At 39.5% G+C, this 16,860-nt stretch overlaps 1 protein-coding gene across 1 annotated transcript in view; it reads right to left on the bottom strand.

The window, feature by feature from the left end:
• ADAMTS9 (ADAM metallopeptidase with thrombospondin type 1 motif 9) overlaps positions 1-1,253 on the bottom strand; it is a 164,678-nt gene extending 163,425 nt beyond the window's left edge. Inside the window, exon 1 of the mRNA XM_053929461.1 lies at positions 324-1,253. Within this exon, the coding sequence (XP_053785436.1) occupies positions 324-438 (115 nt within the window). The 5' untranslated portion in view covers positions 439-1,253. The remainder of the gene's footprint in view (positions 1-323) is intronic.
• Between the last annotated feature and the right edge of the window lie 15,607 nt (positions 1,254-16,860).

Here is a 16,860-nt window from a genome sequence, read left to right as displayed (position 1 = left end):
TTTCAGGTTCTGACAAATACCCTGAATAAAATAAAACACGCCGGCCGCTAGACGTTGCCTCCGGTTACTAAGTTACGATAGTTTGGGGTACGGAGGTTGGGAAGGAGAAAAATCAAGCTAAGAGCAAAGGGTGTGGGGGATAAGTTACTTTCACAGTGTCACTCTCTAGAAATTGCCTGGGAATGACCTAAAGAAGGGAGAGGCTGCAAAGCGAAAACTAATTCTTTCTAGGAAAAGGAAAGGAGCTTCTGCCCGCCACCGGGAGTGGAGGCTGGGAGGTGGCGACAGGGGTGGAGGGGTCCCGGGGTCCGGAGCCTCGTTACCTTGCCTCGGATGCAGCCTGTCCTTGCGCACGGCCGCCGCGGCGTCTGGGCTAGCCATCTCGGCCAGGTCCCGCACCAGGAGCGTTAGCAGTGTGGCCCAGGATACAAACTGCATGGTGCTCCTCACCCCTCCCCCGCTGCTCCCACCCCCCTCCCTCCTGCCCTCTTTGGCTGCCGCGGCGACGCGAGGCAGCGGCCGCGTTGAGCGCGGAGACGGACGCTCGCAGCCAAGTTTTAACTTTAAGAGTCGCTGAGGTCTCGCCGGGAGGGTCCCGTCTGCGCTCGGCTGAGCAACGCCGCCGCCTGCCGAGAGCTGAGCCGCTCGGGCCGCAGGAGGAGCCGGAGGAGTAGCAGTAGAAGGAGGACTGGGGCTCGGCTGCTCGGCCGCATAATGTCCAGGGAACGTGTAGGAGAAAGCGCGGATCGTGCGCTCCGAGGCGCGGCGGGCGCCCTGTGCTGGCGGGGATAGCGGAGCTGCTTCTTGAATGGGGGGCGGAGGAGGGGGGGCCGCGGGTCCTCAGCCGCTCAAATACCCCGGGTGCCCGCCTCTAGGAGAAGAGGGGAGGAGAAAGCGAAGTGAGTGCGGACCGCCTCCTTCCAGACCGCGTCCCCTGCCTGTCCGGTCGGAGCGGGACTCCCGGCCGCCCTCCAGCTTGGAGAAGCAGGGGCCAGAAGCACAGGGAGCGCCGGGGCAGCGGGTCGCGGTTCTCGCCACCTCGTGGAGAAGAGCTTTTCTGAGACTCCCTGTCCTGAAGAGGGAGAGCACAGTACGGTCTCTCTTTCCTGGCGCTCGCAGTCTAGCTCTCTGGGTCTCTCTGTCTCTCGTCTCCTCCCCGCTTGAGGAATCTCTCCATTCTCCTCCTCGCTCCGTCTGTAGGCTTCTCTGAGTCGGCCTCCCTCAACCCCACCCCCTCCGTGGTGTCTACTCCTCCTTCCACTGCTCCCCTCTAATTTCCCATATTTCTCTCGTTCCTTTTCTCTTCATTTCTCTCTGTTCCCATCTTTTTGCAACAGTCTTGTTCCTCTTCTCTCTTCCCCTGTCTAATCCCTCCTTTTGGTTTCTTATAAGTGAAAGTGACCGAGTACAGGAGCGCCTGCCTTTTCATAGTGTCTCACTAGGGACCAGATTTGTCATCTAATCGCCCCAAGTCAGAAGTTTTATGGATGGCGTTCTTAATCTTGCAGTTTAGGGTGTGATTCACGTCCTTCGTCTCCTGAAAGTTTCGCAAAGCTTTCAAGCTGTGCTCTGTCTCTGTCCCCATTCTGAGAGGGGCCACAGTTTTCTTCAATCCCGACCCAAGAAGGTTAAGAACCACTCTGGCCAGCGAGAGGGGGCGGGGACTTTGGCGCCTCTGACGGCCCGGGGTGTTAGAGACACTGAGAGGAGAGGGGGAGGCGAGTGCGAAAGGAGAGTCTTGGCCCCGGAGGGGAAGCACCAGTTCTAAGACGGGGTTCTCAGTCACTTCCGCTTGCTTTCTGCCAGAGATGTTTGGGGGCTGCAAAAAGATGACGCTCAGCGTACTCCGTCCTTGGATGCAAATTTCAAGTCAGAAATTAATCCGGAGAGGGAGGATGCCAGTACGTGAGGGTGTGTGAGCTGAGCGTGTGTGTAAATCGTTTAATCTTGGATGGTGCAAAAGTACTTTTCCTTTTACCAGTCCTCAGGAAGATAGGTTGTGCTAATTTCAAGAGAAAAGAAATTACCATCTTTGTAAATGATATGACTAATGTATATTTTCCGAAGTTTCCCAGAACCAGAGCTTTCTGTTGATTAGTAGGCTGACACTCAGGGTTGAAAATACTTAAGTTTGCCAATACCATGAACCAAATAGCAGTATGCTAGAAGTGTCCACTATTCTGTAAATATTAATGAGTATATTTCTCCTGGTAGGAGGAAAAATAACTTGGTAAAACCGAAATATCCTAAAAAAGTTGTTAATCCAGGTGGACTACTATCGACATTGTTCACCTGTAGTCCTGGAATTTATAGTGGACATATACAATGGTGTATAAAGATGGTAAAATAGTAACATCTACATAGTACACAGGAAGAAATTCTTTAAGGGATGACATTTAAGTCTTTTTCTTAAACCTTCGAAATAATTCACTAAAATACATTTCTTGTAATACATGATCTTTCTTGTCATTATGTAATAAAATTCCTCACAGTCACAGCATGTGGAAGTTGCTCAGAGTTTAGCAAGGAACAGAAAAATATCAAGAAATCAAACATTATTGATTCTTATGGAAAGTATTCTAGAATTTGCACTATAAAATTACTAAGATATATAGCAGTTTTAGAGACACATGGGTGAATGAAACAGAATAGAGAGCCCAGAAATAAACCTATGCGTACATGGCCAGTTCATTTATGACAAAGGAGCCAAGAATATATAATGGGGAAGGGACGGTCTCTTTAAAAAATGGTGTTGGAAAAACTGGACAGCCACACGCATGCAAAAGAATGAAACTGAATCACTTCCTTACATCATATGCAAAAATTGGCTTAAAATGGATTAATGAGTTGAACACAAGACCTGAAATAAAACTCCTAGAAGAAACATAGGTGATGATTTCCTTGACAGTGTTCTTGGTGATGATACTTTGGATTTGACACCAAAAAACAGGCAATAAAAGCAAAAATAAACAAGTTGGACTACATCAAACTGACAAATTTTTGTACAGCAGAAGAAACCAGCAACAAAATGAAAAGACAACCTATGGAATGGGAGAAAATATTTGCCAGTCACATACATCAGATAAGGGGTTAATATCCAGAATATATAAACAACTCATAAAGCTCAATAGTAAAAAACAAACAATCTGATTTAAAAAATGAAAAGATCTGAATAAATGTTTTTCCCCCCAAAGACATAGAGATGGCCAACTCCAGGGAAATTCAAATCAAACCCACAATGAGATATGAACTCACACCTGTTAGAATAGCTTTTATCAAAAAAAGGTGAGAAATAAGTGTTAGCAAGGATGTGTTAACTGTGAAGTTTTGCAAAAAATTAAAAGTAGAACTACGATACAATCAAGTAATTCCATTTCTGGGTATTTATCCAAAGGAAATAAAAACACTAACTTGAAAAGATATCTGCATCCCTATGTTCATTGCAGCATTATTTAAAATAGCAAAGACATGGATTAATCTAAGTGTTCTTTAGTGCTTAAGTGGATAACTAAATGTGGAATATGGATATATATAATTAAATATTTTTTCACCATCTAAAACAAGGAAATCTGCCATCTGTGACAACATGGATCGATCCTTGAGGGCATTATGCCAAGTGACACAAGTCATACACAGACACCATATGATCTTACTTATATTGAATCTAAAAAATAAAAAGTAAAAATATGAACTCATAGATACAGAGAACAGATTGGTGGTTGCCTGAGGTGTGTGTGGGAGGTGGGGGGACTGGGTGAACATGGTCAAAGGCTGCAAAGTTCCAGTTATACGGTAAGGCCTGGGGATGTAAAGTACAGCATGGTCACCATGTCCAAACTTTTGGCATCTCTGGGCTACACTAGAAGAAGAGTTTCTTGAGTGACACATTAAATGCACAAACACTAACAAAAGCTGATGAGCAAAAAAAAGATCCGTGCGTAATTTTTGTGATATTGCCACCACAGATAAGCAAAAAAGTTCTGCATGCGGCCTGCCCTGGGTTGGACATCCCTGCTGTAGTTAATAATACTGTAGTGTAGATTTGAAAGTTACTAAGAGAGTAGATCTTAAAAGTTCTCATCACAAGAAATGAAAATTTATAACTGTGTTGTTATTTTTTTCAATTTTATTTGTTTATTTTGATCTTTAGGTTCTACGTATAAGTAATATCATGATTTTTATCTTCATTGTATTTTTTGTTACCTTTTAATCCTGTTATGCCCCCCTCCCCTCAAAAGTCACCACATTGTTGTCCATGTCCATGAAACCTTTTTCTTTCTTGCTCAATTTCTGCACCCCCCAAATCCTCCATCCCCTGCGCACTAGCTGCCATCCTGCCATCTATGAGTCTGTCCCATTTTTCTTGTTAGTTCAGTTTGTTCATTAGATTCCACATATGAATGGCATCAATGAATGTTAGCTAAACTTATTGTGGTGACCATTTCACAATATATACAAATATCCAATCATTATGTTATACTGCTGAAACTAATATAATGTTACATGTCAATTACACTTCAACTAAAAAATAAAGTTTATAAAGGATTAAAAATACTACTTTTCAATATTTTCCATTAAACAGTTTTCCTCTATTTTAATTTAAACCACTCCTGATAAAGAAAAGCTAATTATCATGTATAGGGACAGAAGCCTCCTTTGTTTATTCTCTCTTTAGCTTACTTTCTAGGATTTGGTTTTAAAGGATGAACTTTTGTTTACTGTTGTTTAAAATTGCTCCTGATACAACCCAATCATTTCACAGGAGCTGCTGGGAAGAAAAATACAAAGCAGCTCTTGGTGACCTCCAGAGGTGACCTCCAAAGGTGACCACAAGGCTGGGATTCTGAAGTTCTCATCCTCTGTCAGTCTATTAATCCTTTCGTAAGTGTATTATCCTGCCTCTATACACAAGTCTCAAAGAGTCTTAAGAAGATGTTTGAAATCATAGGAAATTAATATAATAATTGAGATAACTGTCTAAATAATTCAAGGTTTAGGTACTTTGTCTGAATAATAAAGATTATAATAATCAACTTTTATCTAGTACTTTCTGTATGCCAGGGTATGCGCTAACACAAGCATTAGATTTAATTCTTGCAACAGCTCTGCGAGCAGGCGATATTAGTAATTCACTTTACAGATAAGGATATCATGGTCTAGAGATGTGAAATAATTTGACAAGTGTCCCCCAACAAGTGAGAGATATAAGTTAACTTCTGTTTCAGCAGCCTAGGGTCAAATTTTTAATTATTATCACATATAATGAATAAATGAGCAGAAGTGTTTCTAGGGTTGGTTTGGGAGAAGGTAGCTAAAATTACCTAGAGAATTGCTTCAGTTGTCTTTTCTATGTATAATTCTTTTTGGCTCTCTAACTCCTTTTTCTAATGCTTAGTATTTCATGATAACATCTTAGCTGTTTCACTGATATTTCATACTTTTTCCTCAGCACCTGGAACAGGTTGGCACATAGTAGGTACTCAATAAATATTTATTGAATAAATATAACCCTTCTACTTTGTTTCAACTGTGATAAAATGACTTCTTTATTATATACACATGTGCAGACTGGAGGTTGGTCCTATAAATGGGAACGTAGATTACCTGAGTTCGGGGGGAAGTGGTTTCTATCATAAATTGGCCCATTACAAAAATTCGCCCTGAAAGAAACAGAGTTTTTTTTAGGTCACTTGGAATTAACAGAGGGACAGTTTTTAGTCCATTTTCTTCTCCCAGGCTTTAATGGAATTGAATAACACTGAAGGTTAAGTAGAAGACTTCTTTGGCTGATTTTTCATGAAAATTGGATCCCAAGGGAATGATGACTGACATTAGTCAGTAGGGAGAGATAATCTGGTCAATGGATATATGAGAGATGACATCACAAATTACTTGTTTGCAGAACACCACTGAAAACAGCAGGAAGGAGATTTGAAGCAAAGTTATTTATTTTCACAGAAAGGGAAAACACACACTTACAGTGAGGGGCAGACCCTGGGCCAGCATTAAAGTGAAGAGTTCCCTGAGTGGTCAGCAGTGGGTGGTTTAGAGTAGATAAGCTCATGGTATGGGTCACATAGGATTCTAGTAAGTGAAACACCAACAGGGAATTGGTTGTGGCAGACCTCTGTGAACCTTGGGCAGCGTCATCTCTGATCCAGTTTCATGTTTGCAGACTAGATGTGGGGAGAAACTGTCATCTTTTCTTGCCCGTGGGTGAATGATCCTAGTGTATTTTTAAAATTCAATTTATTGGGGTGACATTGGTTAATAACATGTACATTTCAGGTATAAAATTCTATAATATATTATCTGTATATTCCATTGTGTTCTCACCACCCAAAGTCTAGTCTCCTTCTGTCACCATATATTTGACCCCCTTTACTCTCTTCATCCCCCCACCCTTTTCCCCCTTGAAAGCCACCATACTGCTATCTGTGTCTATGAGTTTGTTTTGTTTGTTACTTTTTGTTTTATATCCCACATATGAGTGGAATCATATTGTTCTTATCCTTTTCCATCCGACTTATTTTACTTAGCACGATACTTTCAAGATCCGTGTTGTCGCAAATGGAAATATTTTATCCTTTTATGGCTGAGTAGTATTCCATTGTATATATGTACTTACCTTTAACCAATCATCAGTTAAAGACACTTAGATTGTTTCCATGTCTTAATTATTGTGAATAACGCTGCAGTAGACACAGTGGTACATATACCTTTAAGAATAATTGTTTTTCAAGTTTTTCATGTAGATACCCAGAAGAGGGATTGCTGAGTCATGTGGTAGTTCTATTCTTAATTTTTTGAGAAACCTCCATATTGTTTCTGTAGAGGCTGCACCTTCCCACCAGCAGTGTACAAGGGTTCCCTTTTCTCCACATTCTCTCCAACACTCATTCCTTGTCTTATTGATAGTTGCCATTCTAACAGGTTTGAGGTAGTATCTTGTGGTTTTGATTTGTATTTTCCTTATAGCTAATGAAGTTGAACATCTTTTCATATACCTGTTGGCCATCCGTATGTCTTCTTGGGAAATTGTCTGTTCAGGTCCTTTTCAAATTGGATTGTTTGGAGGTTTTTGTTATTGTTGTTGAGGTGTATAAATTCTTTACATATTTTGGATATTAGCCCCCTGTGGACTGCTGTCATCATACATAAAAAATTAACTCAAAGTGGATTAAAGACTTGAATATAAGACCTGAAACAATAAAATGCATAGAAGAAAACATAGGCACTAAACTTACTGACCTTGGTTTCAGAGGGTTTTTTGTGAGCTTGACCCCAAACACAAGGAAAGTAAAACAAAAATAAATGAATGGGACTATATCAAACTAAAAAGCTGCTGCACAGCAAAGGAAACCATCAACAAAACAAAAAGGCAACCAACAAAATGGGAGAAACTATTTGCAAATAGTACCTCCTAGTGTATTTTTTAAAGTCTTCCAAATACTGACTTCAAGCAAAGCATGATATACAGAAAGTTTTAATGTCAGTGTGCTGTGAGTATACTGAAAATTATACTGAAGTTATGCTGTTAATGATAGTAATGTAAGATTCTTTTATTGAATTCCTACTTTGTGCTAATTATTTAATCTTCCTGGAAGTCCTGCCATCTGGGTTTTATTCTCCCCATTTTATATTTGATGAAAATAAGATTCAGCAAAGTTAAAAGACTTTCCCAGAATACAGAACTAGAATGTGCTGAGCTGGGATTTGAACCAGGGTAGGTTACTGTCAAAGCTGGTGGGCATCAGTCCATTAATCAGAGTAGCCTAGAGAGTTACCTAATTGTTCCTGATCATTCAGCCTTTATTTATAACCTGATGAATATGATCTGTAAGACCTTTATTTTTTCTTCTAATACTAAATCTAGAGTTCTAAATAACTTCTCTTGAGCCTATTTTTAAGTTTTAATTTTTAAGGTGGCTCTGTAGCTGATGATCAGCTATGGCAATTCCATGACGTTGTTTGTTTCCCAGGTGCTCCTTGCTTTCTTGTCATTGCAGAAGACTGCACTTTTGCTGTTTTCCAGGGTTTGGAGCTCCAAATGAATCCAACTAATATTTTCTTGAGACCCTTTAAAAATATTATTATTATTTTTAATCCTCACTTAAGGATATAATTTTATTGATTTTGAGAGAGAGAGAGAGCGGGGTGGGAAATCAGTTGCTTTCTTTACCTGCCTTGACTGTCTCGGGATCAAACTTGCAACCTTTTGATGTCTGGGATGATGCTCCAACCAAATGAGCCACCCTGCCAGCACAGTCCTCATCCAATTTGTCCTCATCCAATTTCATCTCTTCTAGTATCTTGTGGAAAGAGATCTTCAGACCTAGGGTTCAACATCACAGCTACAAGTGATTCAAGAGTGTTAGACTTCTAGCTCAGATCCAAACCACTGTTGAACTGAAGGCAAATTAAAAAGAAATATCATGTATGTGAATATAGTTCCACCATTTTCTAAAAGTGCACATTCAACATAGATAGTTGTTACAGATAAAGCTAGGTGGAATCTGATAACTCAGAGTATTTTGAGATGCACCAGGATTCTGTGTGCCCACTGAGCCTTGAACTTCTCCTGTACTGGTTTATTTCACACTTTCTATTGTTGTTGCTTAGTTCCTATGTTAGACTTTAAAATACATGAGGCATACACACAGGGACACACACCCATGCCCTTGCAAATGAAATCACAGGAATGACTGAGGTTATCTGTTTCTCACGGTATCATTACTCACGGAACACAAATCCTGCTTCAATCAGAACCTTATCAAGATTCCTCTTTTTTAGAGTAGAAATTTCCAGCACTAGGCTTTCCTCAGGACTGTGTGTGAGCATGGTAAGTTAAAGACCAATACTGTGGGCAGGTTCCCTATACTTTCTGTATCCTGAAAACAGGGTAACCATAGTTACCTGCCTCACAGTGATGCTGTGAGAATGAATTAGCCAATTGACCAGTGAAAGCACTGGCTTAGTGGCTATCACAGAGCAAGCTATCTCTGCATGTTCACATCAGTGGACTCACTCTGACCCACCTGCCAGTGAGGAAGAGTAGATCCTGACTCAGGGTGACAGAGAAGGGCGCCTGCAACCTCATGCTCCTTTTCCAGCTCCTTCCCTGCACCTCCACCACCCACCTATGAGCCTTTGTCCCACTGGGAAAGAGAACAAGCCATGTGTGGGCTTGTATTTCTTTGTGTATTTTGTCACACTCAACTTTGCTGTTAGGCCCTTGACTTTTAAAAAATGTTTTTTTTATTTTTTAAAATAGCTTCACTCACCTTCACACTCTACATAAATTAGCATTTCATGTAAGTCCAATTTAGTAGTTTTTCAACCATTAAGTGTTTTTCTGGAATAATTTTAAAACATATCTAAACCATAAAAAATCCCTGTTTTATATGGTAAATAATTTTTACATGTGCAAAAAAGTAATTTCCCCTGCCAGATAATGCTTAATCAGTAGTTTGTCCTAATGGTACTTACTATAATCATGATAAACCTCATGATTGTTTCCTGATAATACTGTATTCAGTAATGAAATAAGAATGTCATTAGCCCCACTTTTCAGAAAAGGAAATGAAGGCACAGAAAGGATAAGCTACGTACCCAAGGTTGCACAGCGACTGAATAGCTGAGTGGGTATTCAAGGACGGGCTTTCTGGCCTATACTCTTTAAAGGCCTAAACTCTTAAACCATGACATTATATGGACTGTCATATGTATTTATGCTTTATTAAGCTTAATACAGGATAAATTGTGATGTTTAGGGATGCAGTCCTAAAAAGTTCAGACATAAGTAGAAATTTAGATGTCAGGTCAAATGGGGGAAGAGGCCAATAGGAGGTCTGGTTTAGGGTGTCAGTCACATATGGTTGGATTCAGGACATCAAGTCAAGTGGGGCTGAAGACCATGTCTTTTCAGGACCCCAAACCACTCATTTGCTTATTAAAAGGAATAAGACAGGCCCTTGGGAACACTGGTCTTCAGTGGCCTTATTGCTACAACCATTCTTTTAAACTCTCTTGGCCCTAAGGTCAGCCCAGGGTCTTTGTGTTGTTTAGTCTGTGTTGTGGTCCTTGCTATAAAAATAGTATACGGCCAAGAGCCCTGCCTTGGAGTTGTAAAAGGGTGCAGGATTTCAATTCCCCACGATGAGCTTATGTGGGAGCCAACTACAATGACGTTTTGAAAGAACTATTAAAAATATCTCAGTTACTGTAACTACCAAAGACAACGGAGAGGGCCTGGGGGCAGAGAGAAATACCTTCATTTTCCAAATTAATGTGCAAAAATGTTGGTGTGTCACATGTACCACCTTGATGTGGAAATGAGATTATGTGAAATCAAATCAATCCCAGTTATAAATGGTTTATTTACCATGTACTGCCTCTGTATTAATTGGCACCAATAACACAAAATTGGATGCTTCCTGAAATGTAAGCCTATTAATTAGTGCCTTGTTAAGCCCCTATCAGATATTGGCAAAATAAAATAATAGGTTTTGCTTTTTTTTTCCACTTACAAACAGGTCTGACCATACATATCAGTGGTATTCACAGCAAGGACTACTGGAATAAACTTCAGCTACGGCTGGGCTCTGTGCAAGTGATGCAGTTACAAAAAGCAAGTGTTTGGAGAGATCACTTTCTTTCAGGCACCCTCATCATAGTAGTGGTGGCATCTGACTTCTGGTTATAGTAGGTAACACAATTTCATCTATGCAAGTATTTTTTAAAGTTAACAACTCTGACAGCTGATTATTTACTTCATTAGTTCTGAACACAAATCTGGACCTCACAGAACTTCTGTGTGCTCTAAGATATCCTTTCCAACAAAACAGAGGTCTCAGTGGAGAAATGGCTACCTGAACAGTGACTTTGGTCCTTGTGTCCAGGAGTGGCAGAGGTCCTAAAAATAAAAAGATACAGCTCAAGACTCTCTCCTCCCCACTTCACTGATCGGGTGGAAACAAACCATCAGAAACAGTAAGTGCAATGAAATTTTAGGCAATTATTAAAGAGTAAGGAAGAGCTGTCTTTCTTTTCTTTCCTCCTCCTCCTCCCGCTCCTCCTCCTCTCTTTTCTTCTTCTTCTTCCTCTTCCTCCTCTTCTTCTTCTTTCTTCTTTCTTCTTCGCACATAAACATGTCCAAGATGTATTATCAGCAAGCAAGCAAGTTGCAGTGTTGTTTGTCTAATTGGATCCTGTAGTAGTAAAAAAATAAAATAGCCACAGCATCTCAGCCTGTGCTAGAAAAAACTATGCACAGAAAAAGTCTAGAAATATGGGTGTAAATTCAACTATGATCAGATGACTATGATCTCTGGAACTGGGAATTATGGAGATACGTCATACTTTCTATGATACCCATTTTCATATTGTTTGATTCTTTTTACAACAAGAATAAGTAACTTCCACATGAGAAAATTTGTTTTTAAGAGACTATATATTTACTACCTGTAGGAAATTTTTTTCTCGTAAATTATGTATAACTTAAGATTTATCTATAACATTCAGTGTGTGTTTCACAATTTGAAAATAATCTTATCTATACTGTGTATATATGAATAAACACTAAAAGATTTATAATAGGTCAGGCTCTTGAGAGGATTCGAGGAACATTTGTAACTGTAGAAATATAAGCACTTGCTATACAGTAACCGTGGACTTAAAATGTGAATGGAGAATAACAGCTGCATAGCAGAAAAAATTACAAGTGCACCCAACTTCTGACTATATAAACAGGGAAAACATTTGTATATTCATTCAGTGGATATTTACTGCACACCTACTATGTGCCATATACCTTGCATATAGCAAGGGAGTTCACAATCTAGTGAGGAAGAGAAACACGAAATAAGTAAACCCTGAACAAGCATATAATTAAATATTGTTCTAAGTTTTGTAAAGTAGAGTAAAGGGAGTTATTGGGTTGGCCAAAAAGTCCGTTATGTTTTTTCCTTAAAATGAAAGACATTTTTCATTTTCACCAATAACTGTATTGATTTGGATATGTTAAGTATGTTGGCTATCTCCCACAATTGGCTTCTAGTGGATAGAGGCCAGGGGGGCTGCTAAACATGTTCCAATATATAAGACAGCCCCATAGCAAAGAATTACTTGGCCAAAATGTCCATAGTACCAAGAAACTTTGCAAACCACTTTTGACATATTTGATCAGTCACAGCACCTTCTCCATATACTGCAGAATTTCTTTTTGCATCTCAGTTGCATTTTTGCTTTTATTGAGATAAAAAGCATAATACACTGAAAATATTGGATATTTTTCTATCTTCAATATTAAAATGGCTGCACAAAAATTTGCCAATTTTGATTATTTTTTTAAATGCATGCTGATATGACAGCTGTTGCAATGCAATCTAACAAAATTGTTTTGAATGAAGTTAAAGACAATTAAGCACTACTAGAACCATTACATGGAAAAAATGTAACAGACTTTTTGGCCAACCCAAGAGTTTCAATTAGGTGAACAGAAGGCAAAATGAAACTTAGAGAATAAGGAGTCAGCTCCTTAAGGAATGGGAAGAAAAATATTCCTGCAAAGAGAACAGCAAGGCAGGGTCTGAGATAGGAAAGAAGTGATAGTGTTTCACATCCCAGAGAAGCACTGTGGCTAGAGTTCTGTGAATGAGGAGATGATTTAGGATGGGGCTGGGAATGAGCCAGGAACAGGGGGGTATACAGAGTTTCAGGTGAAGAGTTTTCATTTTATTCTGAGTGCAAGGAAAGCCATAGAAATATTTTAAGTAAGGGGATTCCAAGATGCACTTTTTGTTTTGAAAAGATCCCTCTGGTTGCTCTGTGCAGGATGCAGTCAAAGAGCTATTGTGTTGTTCAAATGAGGGTCAAGATGGCTTGAAGTAGAGTGGTGTTTGTGGAGGTGGCAGGATTTGGACACATACAAAGTGTATTTTAACAGTCGAATTAGCAAGACATGGTGAAGGATGTTGTAGTGTGTGTGTGGACGGCACATCAAGAATGAGTCCCAAATTTATTATGCAGAAATTGGTGTTTTTTATATATGCAAATAGCCAGATAGAGAATAAAAAAGAATAAAAACCTTAAGCACAATAGCAACAAAATCACATAATGATAATAAAGTTGAAGCTATCCCTCATATTTTAAATACATACTTGATCCATACAAATTGGGTCAAGAGTTGAATGTAAAATAAACCAAGACAGATCTAGAAGGACACAGAGTGAGTACATGGACAAAGCCAAAGGGGGGTTGCATTGAGGGTGGGAGGGGTGGAGGGAAATGGAGACAACTGTACTTGAACAACAATAAAAAAAAAGAGTAACTACATCTGTTGCATAAGGAAGGTCTACTAATTTTGACTCAAAATCCATAAGCCATACAAGAGAAAAAGTTGAAATATTTAACTTTATTAAAAAACAAATAGAAACAAGTTCTGCAGGACAAGAAACATCCTAATCAGAATCAAAAGTCAAATGACAAACTGAGAAAAAATATTTCCAGCTCATAACAAAAAGTCCAAAAGAAAAATCTGCAAAAGGTATCAGTTGACAGCTCACAATAAAGAAAATAGGAATGGTGCAAACTTGTGACAAGATACTTGATTTTACTCATAATAAGGAATATGCAAATTTAAACCATACAAATACCAGGCCCTGGCCACTGTGGCTCAGTTGATTGGAGCATTGTCCCATGTACCCAAGGGTTGCAGGTTCAAGTCCCCATCAGGGCACATACCCAGGTTGCGGGTTTGATCCCTGGTCCAGGTTGCGGGTTTGATCCCTGGTCAGGGGCTATACAAGGAGGCAACCAATCAATCTTTCTCTCTTGCACTCATGCCTCTCTCTGTCACTAAAAGCAATGAAAAAAAAGCCCTTTGGTGAGGATAAAAATATAAATGAATGAATGAATGAATAAAACTATATATTCCAATATATATAGTTCCAATATATACCAACACGAGATTTTCAGTTGTCAGGTAAGCAAAACCCTAATGAATATAGTTAATTACTAAGGCTTTGAGGAATATATATATATATTTTTGTTGTTGTTGTTGAGTGTGCACATTAGAACAACCCCTAAGAAGGTAATTTCACATCTGTCAAAACAGCAAAATCATATAGTTTGACCTAGCATCCTGCATTTTATACATCAGATATTTTTCCATATGTGGGAAATGAAATGCACAAGATTCTTCATTGATTGCAGTACCATTTCTAGTGGCAAAAAAAAATATCACAAACTGAAGATATAAACTACAAAGGATTGATAAAATGAATTAAGATACATGTACACAATGAAACACAATGCATCTGTGAAAGAAATGGTGCTTTTGTGTGTGCTTACGTATGTGTGAAAATTGGGGGAAGATAATATTACATATTTTTATTTGCTCATATATTTTGAAGAAACTCTGAACAGGTACATAAGAAACTAAACACCGTGGTTATCCAGGGAGGAAGATTGGGAACTGGGCAGTGGGGGATGAGTTAGTCAGCAAAGGTGCAATAAGTCATGGTTCTCCACAGAAATAGAACCAAGAGGATATATGTGTATGTGTGTGAGATTTATTGATTTATTGATTTTTAAAAATTTTTATTTCAATGACAGTGGACATTCAATATTGTATTATTTTCAGGTATATAGCAAAGTGGTTAGACAATTCTATAACTTATGAAATGATACCCCCGATAAGTCTAGTATCCCCCTGACACCATACATATTTATTACAATATTATTGACTATATTCCCTGTGCTGTACTTTGCATCCCCATGACTATTTCTTAAGTGCCAATTTTTAATGTTTAATCCCTTCACTTTTTCACCCAACCTCCCAACCCCGACCTCCAGCCTGGCAACTATCAGTTCATCTATGAGTTTGTTTCCCTTTTGTTTGTTCATTTATTTTGTTCTTTAGATTCCACATATAAATGAAATCATGTGTTATATGTCTTTCTCTGTCTGATTTATTTCATTAAGCATAATACCCTCCCTGGCTGGTGTGGCTCAATGAATTGAGTGCTGGCTTATGAACCAAAAGGTCACTGGTTCAGTTCCCAGTCAGGGCACATGCCTGGGTTGCAGGCCAGGTCCCTGGTTGGGAGCATGTGAGAGGAAACTAATTGATGTACTCACACATTAGTGTTTCTCTTTGTCCCTTCCTACTCCTCTCTGTAAAAATAAATTAATAAAATCTTTAAAAACAAAAAAACAAACCAAAACCATAATACCCTCTAGGTCCATTCATGTTGTTGCAAATAGTAAGATTGCATTCTTATTTATGACTGACTAATATTCCATTGTATATATGTACCATCTCTCCTTTATCCAACCATCTATAGATTGACACTTAGGTTGGCTATTGTATATAATGTTGCAATGAACTCAAAGATGCATATATCTTTTCAAATTAGTGTTTTGGATTTGTTCACATAGATACCCAGAATTGGAATTGCTGGGTCATATGGTAGTTCTATTTTTAATCTTTTGAGGATACTGTTTTCCACAGTAGCTGTACCAGTTTGGAATCCCACCAACAGTGAACAAGCATTCCCTTTTCTCCACATCCTCAACAACACTTGCTGTTTGCTAAAATCTGCAGAGTGAGTCAAGTTGGGGACCCAGCGAACTGATGGTTTAGCTCTAGTTTAAGAACTGGAAGAGATGATAGTTTAGTTTTGTCCAGAGGCTGGCAGAACAAACTTCTTTCAGTTCAAGTTGAAGACAGGAAAAAGACAATGTCCCAGTCTGAAGGCCATCAGTCAGGAAGAATTATCTCTGACTCAGGAAAAGGTCAGTTTTTTGTTCTATTCTGGGCTTCAACTGACTGGATGAGGCCTTCCCATATTATGGAGGGCAATCTGCATTACTCAGTCTATCAATTTAAATGTTAATACATGCAAAAACACCACCAAACAAATACCCAGAATAATGTTTGACCAACTCTCTGAGCACCCTGTGCCCCAAACAAGTTGACACATAAAATTAACCATCACAGGCTGCTATAACAAAATCTCACAAACTAGGTGGCTGGAAGTCACAGTTCTGGAGGCTAGAAGTCCAAGATCAAGGTGTCTGCATGACTGGTTTCTCTGGAGGCCTCTTTCCTTGACTTACAGATGGCTGCCTTCTCACCGGGTCCTTATTTGGCCTTTCCTCTGCACACCACACTCCTGGTGTCTCTTCCTCTTCTTATAAAGACCCCAGTCCTATTATACAGTATTAGAGTCCCACACTTATCTCATTTAACCTTAATTACCACCATAAAGGCCTTATATCTACATATAGTCACCTCTGGGGATTGGGTTAAAACATGAGTTTTATAACAGGATAAGGGCAGGAGGGAGACTTTCATTGTTTGTTTGTTTGTTTTTAACAACTTCCGGGGTTTAAGATATACTTATTTTAAAACATTTTTAAAGTTTCACTTTTCTGCTTGTAGCAGTTTGGAAGACTTGGTGCCAGTCACTGGGGTGAAAAAGGTTGAGGAAAAAATAGTGGGGTAAGGTGGGAGTGGGGTGGAGAGCACTGGAGCTGTGGGACAGGAACCCTAGTGGAGTGTCAGTGAGGCAGTTGGTGTCTAGGAGAGGAGCCTAGGATGGAGATGAGAAAAAGGGTCTACATGTTTACAACTGGGCAGATTAATGAGGTAACCCAGGTCAGTGGTTTTCAAACTTCATTTAGCATGCTTCAGAGTCATCTGGAGGGCTTGTTAAAACATGTAGTACAGGGCCCTGTCCTCCAGTGTTTGATTCAGTAAGCACTGCTGAGGTTGGGCCCAAGAATTTACACATCTAAGAAATCCCAGGGGATATTGGTACTCTTAGTTGGGGACTTCACTGAACCATTAGCCTA

This window comes from Desmodus rotundus, chromosome 8 (genome assembly GCF_022682495.2).
Source record: "Desmodus rotundus isolate HL8 chromosome 8, HLdesRot8A.1, whole genome shotgun sequence".
In the NCBI taxonomy this organism is placed as follows: Eukaryota; Metazoa; Chordata; class Mammalia; order Chiroptera; family Phyllostomidae; genus Desmodus; species Desmodus rotundus.
This window is presented reverse-complemented; position numbering and strand designations above follow the sequence as displayed.